The sequence below is a fragment of the Mus caroli genome, chromosome 5 (genome assembly GCF_900094665.2).
Source record: "Mus caroli chromosome 5, CAROLI_EIJ_v1.1, whole genome shotgun sequence".
NCBI classification, from domain to species: domain Eukaryota; kingdom Metazoa; phylum Chordata; class Mammalia; order Rodentia; family Muridae; genus Mus; species Mus caroli.
The window spans coordinates 24,886,767-24,905,626 of record NC_034574.1 but is presented as its reverse complement, the minus strand read 5'-3'; the positions used below and the strand labels follow the sequence as shown (position 1 = coordinate 24,905,626).

At 51.4% G+C, this 18,860-nt stretch overlaps 1 protein-coding gene across 4 annotated transcripts in view; it reads left to right on the top strand.

The window, feature by feature from the left end:
* Window positions 1-18,860, top strand: part of Otof (otoferlin) — a 94,342-nt gene that overhangs the window by 60,693 nt on the left and 14,789 nt on the right. For all 4 annotated transcript variants that reach the window (XM_021161693.1, XM_021161690.2, XM_021161691.2 and 1 more), the window contains exons 9-25: window positions 2,334-2,465; window positions 7,080-7,142; window positions 7,572-7,656; window positions 10,678-10,837; window positions 11,782-11,968; window positions 12,170-12,356; window positions 14,461-14,684; window positions 15,084-15,192; window positions 15,636-15,816; window positions 15,908-16,028; window positions 16,484-16,584; window positions 16,686-16,776; window positions 16,896-17,012; window positions 17,274-17,426; window positions 17,728-17,917; window positions 18,020-18,144; window positions 18,410-18,544. In XM_021161693.1, the coding sequence (XP_021017352.1) occupies window positions 2,334-2,465; window positions 7,080-7,142; window positions 7,572-7,656; window positions 10,678-10,837; window positions 11,782-11,968; window positions 12,170-12,356; window positions 14,461-14,684; window positions 15,084-15,192; window positions 15,636-15,816; window positions 15,908-16,028; window positions 16,484-16,584; window positions 16,686-16,776; window positions 16,896-17,012; window positions 17,274-17,426; window positions 17,728-17,917; window positions 18,020-18,144; window positions 18,410-18,544 (2,361 nt within the window). The remainder of the gene's footprint in view (window positions 1-2,333; window positions 2,466-7,079; window positions 7,143-7,571; window positions 7,657-10,677; window positions 10,838-11,781; window positions 11,969-12,169; window positions 12,357-14,460; window positions 14,685-15,083; window positions 15,193-15,635; window positions 15,817-15,907; window positions 16,029-16,483; window positions 16,585-16,685; window positions 16,777-16,895; window positions 17,013-17,273; window positions 17,427-17,727; window positions 17,918-18,019; window positions 18,145-18,409; window positions 18,545-18,860) is intronic.

The following is an 18,860-nucleotide window of genomic DNA, read 5'->3' as shown; positions in this document are numbered from 1 at the left end:
CGTTTCTCAGTGATCTGACACCCTCACACGACACACATGCAGGCAAAACACCAATGCACATAAAACAAAGATAAAATTCTTAAATTGTTAATAATTTGTTAAATTGTTACATTTGATTGTTAAATTAATTTAAATTGTTTAAAAAGGTTTCCGGAAGTTAGAACTCTATGCACTACTGTGTAAAGAATATTCCAGAAGGACTCCTAGTGTCTCTTCACAGTAAACTTCTCGGCGCTAAGTTAATTAGCCCTGTTTCCTTTTTGGCTCCCTGAAGAAATGGTGACTATTGAGACTCTTTCAAGCGTGGATTCTAAGCATTTACTGGCCCCCTTGGCCTCTCACATCCCAGAATAGAAGTGGCTGCACACAGAGTTCAAGTGTCCTTCTGCTCACGGCCCCTTCTGTGTTTCTGTGCCTTCTTGGCAGTGGTCTTATTGGTGTTAAGGTTTCTATTTTTCCTAGCATCGTTTCTGATGCGTGGATTTTTCTTGGTCTTCAAGCTATTTATAAGACCTTGAGGAACACAGTAGATGGTAATTTTAGTAAGGATTCTTTCTATCTAAAAGGAGAAGATAATTCTCCTGAGTAAAATCATATTTAGAAGTTGCACTGAAGCATAACAACTGAAGTGCCAGAGACCCAGATGAGCGGCACCACCAGCTGCCCTTACAGCCCAGTTAGCTAGCAGGAAGTGCTGACAGAGCCAGGAGGTTTTGGGTGGAAAATGCAAGTTCAAGCATCCTGTGGAGCAACCTGAAGCCTCCACCAACCTTGCCTCCTCAAGAGATGGCCCCTAGGAGGGGTAGCTTCTGTCTAAGAGGCCGCTTATGCGCTGTCTCTCATTTCATGGAGTTTTCACCCGGGATGTGCTTTCGGACCTGCACCATCTCGCTTAACCCTCACTGGATAGAGACTCAGCTTGGAGCTGGGGGTGTGCAGCCCACTGAACCCACGGGATCCTCCACATCCATTCCTGCCCATCTGTCAGGCTGAGGCTCAGTTCCAAGACCAGCAACCCAAATCTGTACCTGCCTGTATTTTGCCATGGCCCCCCTAATGGGGATTAAACTGTCCCCCAAATCCGAGACAGGAGCTAATGGCTTGAAATGGAGACTCAGGAAGAATAACAGCTGTCTCAAAATTCACACTCCTTTCTCCCCTTCCCCCCCTCCCCTTCCTCTCCCCCCTCTCCTCCTCCCTTTCCTGTCTCTCTCTCTCATTCTCATTCTTATATTTTCAGTTTTATATATACATATAAATACATTTTACATATATGTGTCTTTATATACATCCTTTTGTTATACATATCTTTATATGTAAGTGCATATAAAGATATAATGTATCGCTTGTGTATATTATAAGCTAAAATATGTATATACTAGTTTTAAACCTATAAGCCAGTAATCATTTACCGTAAGATCTTTGAGGAGCAGAGGGTTTATTCTGACATCCCCTGTGCCTGTCCACAGCAGGTGTCCCTAAATATTTATTGATAGAATAGACAGCTGAGACAGGGCTTCCCAGGGTAGAAGCTGCAGAATGTCACAGTAGAACTCACACAACATTCTCTATGCAGGCCAGAAGGTTAGACTCTGGCAACTCAAAGAAATTCAACAGAGGGAGGGGGGACTGGAACATGGGAAAGCGCCCAGCTTCCAGAAAGCCAAGGACATCTTAGAGGTTAGCAACATAAAAAAGAAACCCTGGACAGGACCCAAAGCAAGTTCAGGGAGACGGGAGCAGCTTGGCTTATTAAGAGGGTAGGGAATGGGTGAGGCAGGCTTCATGGTCCCTTAGCAGAGCCATGGCACTGAGAAGAACTTGGAACCCAAGAATCAACCAGAATTTTTAGGGGTACGTTGTCATCTTGTAAGTTCATAAAGAATCACTCAATCAAGTTTCAAAAAGAAATCATAATGTTTTAGGGATAGTTTACTACTGGCATTACAGCATCCATGGCTTGCCTGTGGTAGGCTGGGCATGCCTGACCAGCCGGTTTAGGAAAACTGTTGCTGGACCTGTCTTCCACCTGGGTGACACTCTGGCGACTCAGATCAGGGGTCTGGCCTGAGCACCAGGATCTGGTAATGTTCCTCCCTTGGGTGATTCGGTAACACTGGCCTCGGGGTCACCAGCCTCTCACTTCTCTTGGGGCAGATATCCCAGGATCACCTAGGATATCAGAGGCCATAGTCAACATGGAGCCTGGGGTCTCACTCCAAGCTGGACTGGCTCCTGCAGTTCCTAGCCCTGCTGCCCGCTGCCATGTTCCAGGAAGACCAGACTCTAGGATGGCTGCATTGCTCCGTGTATCCCTTCTCTCCCTCCTGCAGGTCAGCATCACAGTGATTGAAGCTCGGCAGCTGGTGGGCTTGAACATGGACCCTGTGGTGTGTGTGGAGGTGGGTGATGACAAGAAATACACGTCAATGAAGGAGTCCACAAACTGCCCTTACTACAACGAGGTCAGTGCCCCCATGACTCAAGGTGGGAAAGGGGCGTCCTGACAGGGGAACAGGAGCAACTAGGAGTTGAGACAACAGGGCCACCAGCCCCAAGGTCTTGACCCAACCTCTTACAGCCCAGCACACTGCATACCACAACCTCTGCACCTCCTCATGGACCCCAGTCTGGCCCTGCTGTGGCTACAAGCCAACCATGAACTGCTAGCAATGCCCGTGAACCCCTCGTAGCAGTCACTGTTGCTGTCCTGGTCTAAACCTGAGGGTAGCACAGCTCACACCAGCCCAGCCCAGGTGCCACTGGTACCATGAGTGAGTCCTTCCAGGTACCAAATCTCTCCTCCACCTATAGATACATCAATACCCATCATAGGTATACCCTTGCCCATTCCACTTTCACGGACACTGAGACTCCGGGGCCTTGCTGCTCATGTTGTGGGTATCTTCCCTTTCTACTATGCTCCCTTCTTGGTCTCCTGAGCCCCTAAAAGGCTTCTCTCCAGAACACAACCTTGACTTCGACTGTGAGAAAGAAAATGGCTGCTGCTACCTCCACTTGAGACTCCATGGGGGTGAAGGGTGAGGGGTGAGGGACCTCAGAGACTTAATAGTTTGATCTCCCCATTTTACAGAGGAGATAACTGAGGCTTCAGGTCAGAAAGAGCCTTCCTACTGTCCCCAGGGAGCTGTGGATGGGATAAGGCCCATATTGACTGCTGGGCTCCAGATGGAACCCCATCATGATTGGCCTTCCCTGATACCTGAGCACATTCCAACTATATAAAAGCCTGGGTGTCCTGGGTTTCCTGTCCTAGAGGGAGTACCCAGTCTATATACCTCAGTGACTTCAGTTAGCAAGGAGGACCAGGCTAGCTCTAGCCATGCATCCATGCCCTGTGCCTTGCAGTGTAGGAAGAGCTAAGGATGCCCTTGGGCAGCTGTGCACTGACAGGACCCAGGAACACTCCTGCCTAAGCTTGAACAAACTCCTGTACAGCCACAGCTTACTGTGTGTCCCACTGGCCCCCGGGACAGAACAGTACTGCTCAAGGGCCCTCCAGCCCTGGGTGGAATCAGGATATCCAACCTAGATATCTCTGATTTTATATCAGGACACATTCCTGACTGGAAAACCTCAGTTTTAGACAAGGGTCCACTTTCCTGTGATAACTATGCCAACAAATCCCAGTGGCTCTCTGTGGTTATTTCATAATGGTGAAGCCACACTTGGCTGACTTGGGAAGTGGTGGTCAGCTTGCTTCAGATCTCTGTACTTCATGTTTCAGTCAACTTGCGTATGCCTTCCAATGTAGCTTCCCAGCTCTGGGGTCCCCTAGCAAACTCCTATTCTCTCTGCAGGGACCCAGCTCAAATGACTTTGCCATTGAGTACCTCGCCCTGCCCTCTCTGAGTCAGAGGTCAGCATCCTTTCTGTAGGCAAAGGTTAAGAAACCGGAGTTTAGAGAAAAGAGACAGGAACAGAATCAGGGCTACTTGGCTTTGTGCAAAGGAGCACCCCTGTTACCAGGATGAGCTGGAAGTTGGTCAGAGATGATCTGAGGAGAGGGAATGGTTTTCAGCTGTGCTCTTCAACTGAAATGGTTGGTCTTCTGTGTTTCTATCCCTGGGTGGATAAGGGGCTGCAGGTCTCCCCTACCACTCTCTCAGCTCAAGATGCCAATAGCAAGCCTCCTCCCTGTAGCAACTAAATATTCGCAGATGTTGGCAAATGTCTCATAAGGATTAGACTCACCCCCAGCTAGGCCCGCTCCACTGCACTGCATTGCTCTCATTCTTTGCAGCCCCAAGAATTCTAATTCTTTTCCTTTTCAGTGAAAAACATTGTCATAGTTAGGGTCTTTGTTGCTGTGAAGGGACACCATGACCCAACAACTCTTATAAAAGAGAACATTTAATTTGGGGGGAGGGCTTGTTTACAGGTTCAGAAGTTTAGTCTATTATCGTCATGGCAGGAGCATAGTACTGGAAAAGTAGCTGAGAGTTCTAAATCTGGATTCACTAGCAGCAGGAAGAGAGAGTAACATTGGGCCTGGCTTGAGCATTTGAAACTTCACACCCCGCCCACAATGACACACTTCCTCGGAGGCCACACCTACTCCTAATTCTTTCAAATAATGCCACTCCCTATGAGCCTATGGGGGTGTCATTTTCTTTCAAACCACCACAAACATGCCCCCAGCCATGAATAGGTATGGCTCTTGGAAAGTTCTCTAGGAAGTAGAAATCTCCCTCTGGCTCCGCTAGAACAGCAGAGGCTGGTGGGAAACATCAACTGACTTAACAAATCTCTAAGCAATTCTAGGAAAGAATCATGCTCAGGAAATACAAGGACTTTGAGTCCAGCCAGCTCAGAGCACAAGGGGTTCTGGCCCGGGTTAGCCAGCTCCTCCCAAGGGTCTGGACCAGTTCTCACACCTGGCCTGGAAGCTCATCAACACAACTTTAAGCCTACCTGGGAACAGGAGGCTTTTGACGTTTGTCCTTCCGTAATGACCTGGCCCCACATGGACCAACACAAACCCCCTTCTCTATCCACATGTGTGGTCTAGCTGGTCACTGGGTGACCACTCCTCCTCCTGTCACCTTTGCCATGGTCCCTTCATCCCAAAGGATCTAGCCATGTGCTATGACCCTCATTCTGCCTTTGCCTTTTTTCTGGCTCATTCCTTCTCCCTTGCCCATGTGGCACTTTACTGCAGACTATCCTAAGCACAACCAGGACACCCCATGGACACCCAAGGACAGGCCAAGACTGTCACCCATCACCTAAGCATGGCTTTCCTCCGCTTCCAAGTGGATCTCTAGAGATCTCACATAACTCCTCCATGCACAGGAGACGTGTGAACTGTCCCCATCCTCTCAGTCTCTGTCACATCCCTGTCACATCCTTCATCTCATTGCCCCTCCTTCCCAGGAGTCCCCATGACACTCTCCCAGTTCATGGTCTCTCCAGAAGCTTTTCCCAAGCTTCCTAACTTGCCATGACTTTCTTGACCCATCAAGAAAGTCTGCTGCTTCCTAGAGCCCTGTCTAGAGCAGGCTTCTCCTCTGGTACTCTTCTCGGTGTCTCCTCCATCCCGCAGCTTCTGCCACCATCCTCGTGCTGGTGCTTCACTTCCAGATCTAGGACCCCAGAGCTGCAGACCCTCACCTCAGCCAGCACCCCTGAGACTTACCAGCCATGTACAGTGAACATTTACTGTACTCTTATCAACTGCACAACTGAGTCCTGTCATTTTGATTTTATACCCATGCCTCCCTGCTTTTGTGTGGTCATGCTCCTGGAGTAGGAGGGCGTGGTGGCCTAATGTCACTATCCCCATAACACAAGGGTAAATTGAAAGGAAGCAATGATCCAGCAATTAACAGCTAGATGCCACTGACTTTGTAGGCAGCACATCAGCCCACCAGGCTTAAGTGTTAGCTATAAAATAAGGGCATGGGGGTTAGAGAGGTAGCTCAGAGGTTAAGAACACTGACTGCTCTTCCAGAGGTCCTGAGTTCAATTCCCAGCAACCACATGGTGGCTCCCAACCTTCTATAATGATATCTGGTGCCCTTTTCTGCCATGCAGACAGAAAACAGTATACATAATCTAGATAGATAGATAGATAGATAGATAGATAGATAGATAGATAGATAGATAGATAGATAGATGGATGGATGGATGGATGGATGGATGGATGGATGGATGGATAGATAGATAGATAGATAGATAGATAGATAGATAACCATACTACAGATTTAAACAGGTTATTGACAGTGACTATTGACTACAACCAGAAACACCTACTCTTGGAGTATTTACTCTAACCAAAGCCCTGTGGTAGCATTAGACTCTTCCCTTGCCCACAAGTTCATCAAAGCAGCAGTAACTGTGCTCACTGCCCACACCCTCTCCCCATCCTGGTGCATCCAGGACAAGGATGGGGACCATGAGTGAGCATGGGGTCTCACAGCAGATAAGAACAGTGCACAGAGCCGCACTTCTCTTTTGTTACCAAGGAAGTGCTGTCTCTCCCTGAGTGCATCCTCCTGAGACCTGCTGAGTTTTATCTTTGAACACTTCCTGGGTTAGGGTGTATTTCCCAGGTAGCACTTGGTTTGCTGGTTATCTGTATGCCCTTTCACACTGTGGTGTGCCTCACAGTCCATAGCCTGCTTGATCCTGTAACATGATGGTCGATGTCCACACCCCTATGTTCCAGTTCTCTGGGGGTTGTGCCAAAGAACACATGTATAAGTCTATACTACGAAAAGGACAGAACTGGCAGAGAGCCCAGATTTGCTGGCTCCTTGGTCAGGGTTCTTCTGCACACAGCCTATAAACAAGTACTCGGCTTTTGACATTGTAGTACGACATCATCTACAAATATGGTGGGCTTCCTGCAAAATGAACACAAGTAGTAAGAAGACGGTTGCATCCCCTGGTAGGAGACGGGGCCCTACTCTTCACCCATTCCGTCTCTCAGAACTCAGAGCTGACCACTACTGCCCACATGAGCTTTGAGCCTCATGGGAAATGAGGGACACGAGCAGGCACCGCTTGGAGGGAGGGGCCGCCAGCCACAGCACTCTGCTCTTTCTCCCCTCCAGTACTTTGTCTTCGACTTCCATGTCTCTCCTGATGTCATGTTTGACAAGATCATCAAGATCTCGGTGAGTGGAGGGCTGCTGAAGCTAGTGGGCAGGACCACACTGACTAACGCAGGACCTCAGCTCAGCCCTGTAATGTGCTGTTCATAACCCAGCACCCCTATGCCTGGATGCATGGCTGGCCAAAGGGGAACAGAGAATGGATATTGGCCCCCTCTTGCCCCTTCAGCTGGATTCCTCTGTAAAGTGTAAAACCTACTCATATATGTAACAGCAGTGTGGGGAGGGGTCATGGCGTTGGGCAGGAGAGGCTGATGCTGAGCTTCAGCAAACCAGCCCTGTTCCCTGCCAAATACCTTCCCACTTTACTAAGAAAGATGGAGGTAACACTATCTATCATCAGTGGGCCCTGTCCCTGCCCCTGCACACCCTCATCCCCAAAGGCTTCTCCCTGCCGAGCCTGACTAGCTGCTTGTGATTCTGCTCTGCAAGGTTATCCATTCTAAGAACCTGCTTCGGAGCGGCACCCTGGTGGGTTCCTTCAAAATGGATGTGGGGACTGTGTATTCCCAGCCTGGTGAGTAACCCCTCAAGAACAGGCTCGTGCATGCAGCTCCAGAACATGTTTGCTATTTGGTTCCTGGCATCCATCAAGGAGCACAGACACAGCCCACTGTCCATGAGTAGGGCAGCCACGGGAGTGGCAGTGAAGCCGTGTGCATTCAACACACAGACATAGGAGTCGTGTGCGCCATGTCTGATAGGTGTTTGCTCATTATGGGGGAAGGGACCTGGGAATAACAGTACAGAGAGGTAGCTCAAATACAGGAGAACATCACTTTCCCTGTGTCCAATGAGAGCAGTTATACAGAGGGCAGTGAGAGCCCTGGAGGGGCCATGCCCACCCACTGCCTCTGGCTGGCACCTGCTGAGCCAAAAAGACCCTGCTGTCCTTACAAAATCCCCATCACCCCCTCTGGCAGTTAAGAGGCCTGAGACTTACAGATGTGCCAGGGTTTAGCCCAGCCAATCAGCTAGTCATGGGGATACCAGGGCATGTGGTATCCAACAAGTGAACCACCCAATCTAAGCGTGGTGATAACCAATGGCAAGTGTAACGCACAACTTTGGGGTACTCTGGGCTCTAAAATCGCTTTTCACAGGGGACCCCAGTTACCCTAGGAGCAGCTATGGCAAGAGAGGCTGTGTCTGATTATAATTCCACAGGTACCGATGGCCAGCACTGTATAGAGTTGAGTTGGTATGGGTACCCCAAGTGATGGCCTAGAGCAACAGTTCTTAATCTATTGGTCGGGACCCCTTTCGGGGTGGAATGACCCTTTCACAGAGGTCACCTAAGACCGTCAGAAAACACAGACATTATGACTCACAACAGTAGCAAAATTACAATGATAAAGTGTCACTGGAAATAATTTTATGGCTGGGGGGTCACTACAACATGGGGAGCCATGTTAAGGGTCACAGCATCAGGAAGGCTAAGAACCACTGGTCTAGAGGGCTTGTCACTACATGGCCAACTTGGGGATATCCATGTCCCTGAAGTGAAACTGCTCAGAAACCAATAATTACCCTACAAGACCCTTTGTTGGTGACAATACAATCTCAATCCAAATTGTCACATTTGACCCTCATAAAGCAATTAAAGACACAGTAACATCCCTTCCGCTTTACAGAGGAGCCAATGAGCAGAGAGAAATGGGGAGGGGCTTGGAGGAGCCACTAAGAAGTAGGCGAAACAGTTGTCATTTTCTTGTGGCCCTAATAACACTCAGCTGGTGCCCAATGTAACAGTGGCTTATATCAGGAGATGTGAGTCTAAGATATGAACTCATGGGTCAAAACATTCCAGATGTGCGAGACCTCAAAACACCTGTAGGCTATCTGTCCAGATAGACAGCTGGACTGGGGGTGTATCTCAGTTAGTGGGGTACTTGCCTGGCATAGCCAAAGTGCTGAGTTAAATCCTCTGCACTCTATAATCCAGGTGTGGTGGCACACAACTATAATCCTAGCCCTTGGGAGGTAGAGGCTGGAGAATCAGAAGTTCAGGGTCATTCTTAGCTATATAGCAAGTTCTGTAACTATGATTCATGAAAAGAAAAAACGATGGATAGGCCCAAGGTGATAAGGAGATTTACCTTAAAGTAAGAGGGAGGGAGAGCCTGTTCTCCTGATACCCAGGCCTTCCCACGCCCCGTACAGGATGGGAGCCTCCTGGGAAGGAATGAGCTGCACTTTGCTACATTGCTTCCCAGGAGACACGCCCAGCCGTGCTCCATAGGCTTGAGTGCTGCCAGGGTCTCTGGAGATGGTCTCCTCGCTAGGCCAAGCGTCGGCAGACCTTCAGCCAAGATAGAGTGGGCAGCCACACTCAGCCCTTGTCCGTCTCGCCAGCTCCTTCCTACTTATATCTGCTCGGAGCCAATGAGGTCCAGGAAACTATGGCACCCTCCTCCTGAGGCCACCAGCTCATCAGAGGGGCCCCAGTGACTCCAAACACTAAGGTTTCCTGGCCCCTCAGCACCCTTGACTCTCAGTTGACACTGCTGTGGCCATGACCGTCGTGACAGCTGGGCCAGCCGACCCACACACACAGGCTGCATTCTGCTCCCTGCCCTAACCTCAACTCGAGGGTGCCACTGGGCTCAGAACCTTGGAAGACACAGGTGGGAAGGGAGGGGAGCCGGGTGAGTTCTGTGCCCCTGCAGATTTCAATTCCTGCAGGAAACTGTTAAGCAGATCTCCCCACCTCCTTATCACTAACTTTAAAATCAACCCAGTGGGGACAAATCTTCCTAAAATGCCTCCTTTGCTGGCACTTGTACCTTTCTCTACACTGTCCTGTGCCCTGGGGACACCAGAAGGCACACTGCTAATCTCTGCACCAGTCTCAACATGGAGACAGGCATTGCATAGGTGATTTCTGTGGTGGGAGGCATGTACACAGGGCCCTGTGAGCACTGAGAGGTCAGGGCCTAATCCTCTGAAGGGGTCAGGGGATGCTACATGGAAGAGGAGACTCTTGGATAAAATGATCCGTTTTCCAGTTAACTGAGGAGGAGGAGGAAGGTGAGGACATTCAGAGCAGACACAGTGACCTAGAGTTTGGCTCTGTGCAAGCTCAGGAAGCAATGGGTACTTTCCCTGGAGAGTCCTGGGGTGGTGGAACCAAGCAGGGAAGAGAGTAGCATTGCCAAATGTTTGGGCTTCACCTCAAGACACGGAGAGACTCAGAAGGGCTGAAAGGAAGAATATGATCGGTAAAGCCTCTATTATAGTAGGCCCTATCTAGCAGCTATGTGGGGCCAGCTGTAGCAGGGGCCACAGCAGAGACTGCAAGCTGTGAAACTGACTTGGAAGCAATTCGGAGTCCTGACACTTGCTCCTGGGCAGGGTCTCACCCAGCCCTCTGCCTGCAGAGGCCCTCTGTCTTCACCGGCTGAATGCAACCAGAGCCATGGCCTCAAGTCTCCTGAGCCTGCAGCCTTGAGCTTGCAAGCCCTAGCAAGCACTGAGCTTGGACGCCCTGTGGAATCCTGGGATAGATGGTAAATGCAATGCCCTTCCACCCCTGCAGAACACCAGTTCCATCACAAATGGGCCATCCTGTCAGACCCCGATGACATCTCTGCTGGGCTGAAGGGTTATGTAAAGTGTGATGTCGCTGTGGTGGGCAAGGGAGACAACATCAAGACACCCCACAAGGCCAACGAGACGGATGAGGACGACATTGAAGGGTGAGGCTCCGTCTCCCCTAGAGACCTGAACACAATCCTTCTTTCCCCCAAAGGAAGCTTGTAGAGTGGTCTGAACCCAGAATTCTTACCATTAGCCCCCTTACTTCCACGCTTCACCCTGCCAGTCTCTCCTCTGGGGCCCAAGATCAATGTGGTCACCGGGGTTAATGGAAGGTAGTGCTTTGGCATCTAGACTTCCGGCTGAGAAAGCTGGTGGGAAGAAGAGATGCTGGCGACTAGGAGTCCTCCCGCTGCCAGGGCCCATGCCATGCACTCAGATGAGATGTCACTCAGGGCGCCAATCTTGGGCCACAGATAGTGGCTGCTGAGAAACACTCTGGGACATTGTCTGGACTCTCAGAACGTGCCTGGGCCTGGTCTTCCATGGGCTGGGAGAGGAGACAGCTCCTGGAAGTTCTTGTCTCAGGGAAGACACAGAGCTGTGAAAGCTGATGCCACACTTAGCATCCCGCATTACAGTTTACAAAGCTCTGTAGCCTATGTACTGCCTTCCTGAATGTGGCTGTTAGCATCACCGCCACCTTAACAAGGAAGAAACTGGGGCTTCTCCTTCTGTTGGGAAGTGTTTCTCGGAATTCTAAAAATGGATAGGCGCATGAATTAGTATCTTTAATCATAGTCTGGGTCCTCTCAAGCTGTCCTTCACAGATTATGCTAGGCCCCAGGCAGCTGCTAAGATGGTGTGTGTGTGTGTGCATGTGTGTGTGTGAGAGAGAGAGACAGAGACAGAGACAGAGAGACACAGAGACAGACAGAGCACATATGCAAGCATTCACTTGCTTTGTCTCGTCTCCTCCCTGTCCACCATCTGCTCTGCCTCTCCTCCCATCATCATCCTTGCATACCTCTTGGTCTAAGGACCTAAGAGGCAAAGAGAGTTCTCTAAGGCGTCCGTGGAGATGACATGCTGCCTGTGCTCATAGGAACCTGCTGCTCCCCGAGGGCGTGCCCCCCGAACGGCAGTGGGCACGGTTCTATGTGAAAATTTACCGAGCAGAGGGACTGCCCCGGATGAACACAAGCCTCATGGCCAACGTGAAGAAGGCGTTCATTGGTGAGAACAAGGACCTCGTCGACCCCTATGTGCAAGTCTTCTTTGCTGGACAAAAGGTACTGGGGATGGAGGTGCTGAAGGCCGGGATGGTGGGCACGGAGTAAAGGTGAGGGATGGGAGGAAGGGGCAGACCAGGAGGAGTCTGAACCCCCCAGCTGGAAAACACAGGCACATATACATGCACACATGCAGGCACACGCGCACACATACACACACACACACACACTGACACACATGCTATGGCTTCTTCCCACCAGGGCAAAACATCAGTGCAGAAGAGCAGCTATGAGCCGCTATGGAACGAGCAGGTCGTTTTCACAGACCTGTTCCCTCCACTCTGCAAACGCATGAAGGTGCAGATCCGGGACTCTGACAAGGTCAATGATGTGGCCATCGGCACCCACTTCATCGACCTGCGCAAGATTTCCAACGATGGAGACAAAGGTCAGCAGCATAGCACAGCTGTATCCAGAGGAGAATGGGGCATGATGGGAACATGACTGAGGCCCCTTTCCCTCACACCACCTCCGACCCCAGCCAGACAGGGCTTTTAAGGGTCTCGTTTGTAACCCCTGCCTCAAGAAAACAGGGGCGTAATGATGCAAAACCCCTGGGAGCTGCCTGGATTTAGCGATTACCCCTGCTGCTTTTGCACCTGTTTCCCCATTGACCAACTGAAAATGAGAGTTTTCATACAGTGAGGTGCACGTGCTCTGTGTATGTGATCTCCATGTCTTTACTGGTAACTGATGAGAACAGTGACACCTGTCTACAGGCCTGTGGAACTGACTGTAACCCAGAATCCAGGAACACGGGGAGAGAAAATGCCATTCCCGTGCCCCCTAATACGTCCAGACAGATAGACATGATACCAAGTGACCAGAACGGCAGGTAGAGGAAATAAAGCCTACAGTACAGTTCCACATATAGGAAATACCCAGAAGAAGTGACTCCAGACAGAAAATAGGCTTGTGCATCCAGGAACAAAGACAGGGTGGTCGGAAGTACCTGCTGAGGAGAGTGGGGCTTCTTTAGGGTGGCCACAAGTATGACAGGGTATGACAATGGGCACACAACATACTGAACATGCATACTATAGCCACTCAAATGTGCAGTTTAAATGCCAAGTTCTATATATGAACTGTGGCTCATCTGTTTAATGCTTTGTTTACAAAACTAACAAATAATTAAATACAGGAGCTAAGGAAATGGGTCATGAGGATCTGAGCTTAAATACCGGAGCCTATGTTTACGTGTGTGTGTGTGTGTATCAAGGAGTGATGGCACTTGTAAGCCCAGCACTAAGGAAGCAGAAACAGGATCTCTGGGTGTCTTAGTCAGGGTTTCTATTCCTGCACAAACATCATGACCAAGAAGCAAGTTGGGGAGGAAAGGGTTTATTCAGCTTACATTTCCACACTGCTATTCATCACCAAAGAAGTCAGGACTGGAACTCAAGCAGGTCAGGGAGCAGGAGTTGATGCAGAGGCCATGGAGGGATGTTCTTTACTGGCTTGCTTCCCCTGGCTTGCTCAGCCTGCTTTCTTATAGAACCCAAGACTACCAGCCCAGAGATGGTCCCAATCACAAGGGGCCTTTCCCCCTTGATCACTAATTGAGAAAATGCCTTACAGTTGGGTCTCATGGAGGCATTTCCTCAACTGAAGCTCCTTTCTCTGTGATAACTCCAGCTGTGTCAAGTTGACACAAAAATAGCCAGTACACTGGGGTTCCTTGAATCCCAGCCAGACTGGCCAGCTTGCCAAACTCTAGGCCAATGAGAAACTCTGACTCAAAAAAACAAAACAAAACAAACAAACAAAAAAATCTGAGATTGGCCTTCCTATGCACACAGGGCTCCCATACATACACATCATAAATACACACACACACATATAATAAATGGTTTTGTTTGTTCGTTTGTTCATGTTTTGCCATATAGACCAAGCTGGCCTTGAACTCACAGAGATCTGCCTGCTAGGATTAAAGCTGTGTGTCCATATCCAGAATCCGACAAAAATAGTTGTTTAAAAGAAAATACACAAAGAAGAGTTAGATTCGCATAAGGCAAGATTTGTTGACTGAGGCCCAACCAAACCTCAGCATGAGAGAAGAGACTTGTCAAAGACAGAGAGCAAGGCTCCTCTCCAGCTCCAGGGCCTGCTCAGCCCACCATATTTACAGCCCAGGGTGCTTCTGCCTCAAGGAGCTGAGGACCCACAAATAACCAAGGGAACACAACGAGGAGGGAAGGTCCCCCGAGCAGGAGAGGCATGGAGATGGACATCCTACATCCCGAAGCAGGACAAAACAGGAGGATCCACGTTGAGGTGTTCAGGAAGAACTGGCAGGGGGAAGCAGGACCCTGGCTTTCCCTCCTACACAGGGACTAGGGAGAAGCCAGAAGGCACTCTGTATAGGCACAAGTGAGAAAGGCACCCAGCAGACAAATATCCTTGAGCTCAGCACCCAGAAGCCACAAAGACCCCTGCATCCTAGGTGAGCCTGGGATGTGACGGCCTTTCTACCTCTCTCCTCACTGCTTCAGGCTTCCTGCCTACCCTCGGTCCAGCCTGGGTGAACATGTACGGCTCTACGCGCAACTACACACTGCTGGACGAGCACCAGGACTTGAATGAAGGCCTGGGGGAGGGTGTGTCCTTCCGGGCCCGCCTCATGTTGGGACTAGCTGTGGAGATCCTGGACACCTCCAACCCAGAGCTCACCAGCTCCACGGAAGTGCAGGTGGAGCAGGCCACGCCTGTCTCGGAGGTGAGGACAAGGCTGTGTGTCCAGACCCCTCACTCCATCCTCCCCTCAACAAGCAGCTGAGTTCTGGCTTTCCCCCACTGCTACCCTGTCCACGCAGAGACCCTCATTTGACCCCTTTGCAAGACCTCAGTCCTCACCTACTGCCGACCTATGCCCTACCAGAAATCCTGTTTTAGCTGCCACCGACCAATGGCACGCTTCTCAGCCACAACTGTCCTTGTATCTGCAGAACTAGCCATCCTCTCAGGAACAACTAGGGTTTGAGTCCAGACTGCCTAGCCTCAAAGCTGGATAGGACACACCCCACCTGTCAGCCAAGAGCCTATCTGTGACATTAGGAACCTGACCCAGGCCTGTTGGCTCGCAAAAGCTCAGCACTGGGCTTAACTCCCCCCACAGAGCTGCACAGGGAGAATGGAAGAATTTTTTCTATTTGGAGCCTTCTTGGAAGCCTCGATGATTGACCGGAAAAATGGGGACAAGCCAATTACCTTTGAGGTGACCATAGGTGAGTGCTGAGACCATAGGGAAGGTTTTATTCAAGCTTCTGGTTGTCAGTGGTGTCACTGTGCCCCAGGCTTCAGAGAGCCGGCAACATTGATGTGTTTCCCATGACTGTCCTCAGACATCCATGATTCTTGGGAGTATACGTGACTGTAAGAGAGGTCAATCATCAATGTGCCAAAGGGTCAGACTGGGATAGAATGTCAGAAGAAAATAGGGGGAGCCCCCCCATGCCCTGTGGTGGAAGAGAGAGGAGAAATCCAGACTTTGCTCTGGGCTGGGCACAGCCATCATCAGCTCTCCCTTAGGGGTGACATGGAACCTTTCCCTGGGTGGTGTTATCTGAGCCCAGTTCTCTGACTTTACTTCTCCAAGAGAAATACATGGAGGGTGGTGGAGTGAGTGAGGAAAAGACTGCAGGCCTCTTACAAGTCGCTCTTTGTCCAGGAAACTACGGCAATGAAGTCGATGGTATGTCTCGGCCCCTGAGGCCTCGGCCCCGGAAAGAGCCTGGAGATGAAGAAGAGGTAGACCTGATTCAGAACTCCAGTGACGATGAAGGTGACGAAGCCGGGGACCTGGCCTCGGTGTCCTCCACCCCGCCTATGCGGCCCCAGATCACAGACAGGTGGGCATCACTTGTGCATTCTCAAGTGGCCTTGGCCCTTACCTCCCAGATCCCTAGACCTCAACCTCTCTCTGCATCCTGCCCGCCCCAGGAACTATTTCCACCTGCCCTACCTGGAGCACAAGCCCTGCATCTATATCAAGAGCTGGTGGCCTGACCAGAGGCGGCGCCTCTACAATGCCAACATCATGGACCACATTGCTGACAAGCTGGTCAGCAAGGCTGCGGGTGACAGGATCTGGGAGAGTGGGTGCATGTACAACACAGGCTGTCTCTCCAGAGGCTTGTCTTGAAATACAGAAAGGGGAAACCCACAGGGTCCCAGAGCTCTGGGGTAGAGTCTAAGGGTCTACCCCCTCTAGGTCTGGGCTCTCAGAGGCAGCGGGGCAGGCCAGCGACTTCAGGTCTGCACAAGACCTCTCTCCAGTCCTCGATCCTGCTCTGTCCACCATGGACATAACTCAGAGTGCTTCTTCCTGAAGAAGCTGAGGACCCACGAATAACCAAGAGTCCCCATGTCTATAACAGGCCCTGGGGAGTTGGTGGCTCCTTCATAATTTATATAGAATGGTCCATATTACTAGATTCCTCTTTCCTGGGGTGAATGGGAAAGATCTGGGAGAAGGAGGGCTAAGGCCCAGAGTGCACTTGAAACCCTGCTTCACAGGAAGAAGGCCTGAATGATGTACAGGAGATGATCAAAACGGAGAAGTCCTACCCGGAGCGCCGCCTGCGGGGTGTGCTAGAGGAACTCAGCTGTGGCTGCCAGTGAGACCGATGGAGAGGGCAGGGTGGGACATGGGGACACTCTAGCCAGGTCAGGGCAGAGGTGGCTAAGTCCTGACTCTTCTACCCCTATCCCTCTGCAGCCGCTTCCTCTCCCTCTCAGACAAGGACCAGGGCCGCTCGTCCCGCACCAGGCTGGATCGGGAGCGTCTTAAGTCCTGTATGAGGGAGCTGGTGAGGCCACAGCTGGACCCTGGGACCACAGAAGCCAATGAACAGGGAAATCTGCCCTTGAGGTCATGGCTCAAGCTGACACCCAAAGCTGAATGCTCCTCCCACACTCTTCCCAACAGGAGAGCATGGGACAACAGGCCAAGAGCCTGAGGGCTCAGGTGAAGCGGCACACTGTTCGGGACAAGCTGAGGTTATGCCAGAACTTTCTACAGAAGCTACGCTTCCTGGCAGATGAGGTATGTGGCCTGAGAAAAGGGCAGCACAGAGAGGCTGTCCAGCTTCGCAGGGAGGCCTCTGCCGCTCCAATAGCCCTTGTTGACAAGGTTGAGCAAGCCCGGTGGGAGAGAAAGGAAGACCCAAGACGAGGGTCCTTCCTTTTCACACCCCCTAGCTTTTCCTCAGCCAGGTCCAGCTCCCAAGAGTGGGGTTCAGCAGGCTCAGGGTACCACTCTAGTGAGGTCCCCTGGCTTGTGCCCTCGGCCCTCCCTCTGCTGCAGCCCCAGCACAGCATTCCTGATGTGTTCATTTGGATGATGAGCAACAACAAACGTATCGCCTATGCCCGCGTGCCTTCCAAAGACCTGCTGTTCTCCATCGTGGAGGAGGAACTGGGCAAGGACTGCGCCAAAGTCAAGACCCTCTTCCTGAAGGTGCTGCTGGGGATGGGCCAAGCTCGAGTGGGTGGGGTGGGTTCCTGTAGCGACTCCGATGAGGCTGGCAAGTCTAAGAGCAGGAGGTGGAGCCCTTAACTAGCAGGTGTTCGGGAGGTCTGGAGTCCACCTGTCCCCACCTACCTTCCCCCCTTAGTCTCTCATACCCAGCTCTGTCCGGTGAGGGGGTAGGCGAAGCTCTATCTATCTCTGCCTAAAGCTTCAACACCACCCTGGGCCTCCCTTACCCTGGGGGTCCTGGAAGTTCTCAGGCTCTTGGTGACCCTGAGCCTGCCCCTAGCTGCCAGGGAAAAGGGGCTTCGGCTCGGCAGGCTGGACAGTACAGGCCAAGCTGGAGCTCTACCTGTGGCTGGGCCTCAGCAAGCAGCGAAAGGACTTCCTGTGTGGTCTGCCCTGTGGCTTCGAGGAGGTCAAGGCAGCCCAAGGCCTGGGCCTGCATTCCTTTCCGCCCATCAGCCTAGTCTACACCAGTGAGTGAGGCCTCCTGATCCTGGGTGGACTACTCTCCCAGCTTGTACTCCCCGAGGGCCACAGGGGCTGCATGGCATGGCTTAGCTCACCCTTCCCCACAGAGAAGCAAGCCTTCCAGCTCCGAGCACACATGTATCAGGCCCGAAGCCTCTTTGCTGCTGACAGCAGTGGGCTCTCTGATCCCTTCGCCCGTGTCTTCTTCATCAACCAAAGCCAATGCACTGAGGTAAGGACCTGAAGGGGAGGGGACCTGAGGGAGAGGAGCCCTGGGCTTTTGGGAGAACTGGGAGGCCAGTACTATTGGCCTGCTAGTTCCCCAGCTCTTCAGAGGAAAGTCCTTCAGGTAATTGGCTAGGGTAGTAGAGGCCAACAGCTTGGACCATGTCCACAAGGCAAGGGAGACCAGCAGGGCACTGGGAGTAGACATCACAGAAGCCTTGACTTGGAAACAGTGGCTGCCACTTCTTCCCCATCCCTCACCCCATGATCAGGTTCTAAATGAGACACTGTGTCCCACCTGGGACCAGATGCTGGTATTTGACAACCTGGAGCTGTACGGTGAAGCTCACGAGTTACGAGATGATCCCCCCATCATTGTCATTGAAATCTACGACCAGGACAGCATGGTATGGTGGGCACTGGCGCCAGTGACCTCTAGCAGACCCTCCCCTTGCAAGTTCCCCACCCTCCCCCTGAAGCTCTACACAGGCTGCCTCTGTGGCTGCTGGGTGTGTTGGGAAACTGGGCTGCTCATCGAGCTTTCCAGGTGCCTACTGCCCACCCGCCACAGTCTGATCCTTTTCCAGAACCATGAGCCACTTGGGGACCAGGTGCAAACCATGGTGTTTCCCATCTCCTGGATAAACACACTGAGGCCAAATCTTCCAGAGATGTACCAGGAAGCCCTGGTACACCCCCACCCTAGGGCTCTGATCCCTCCCT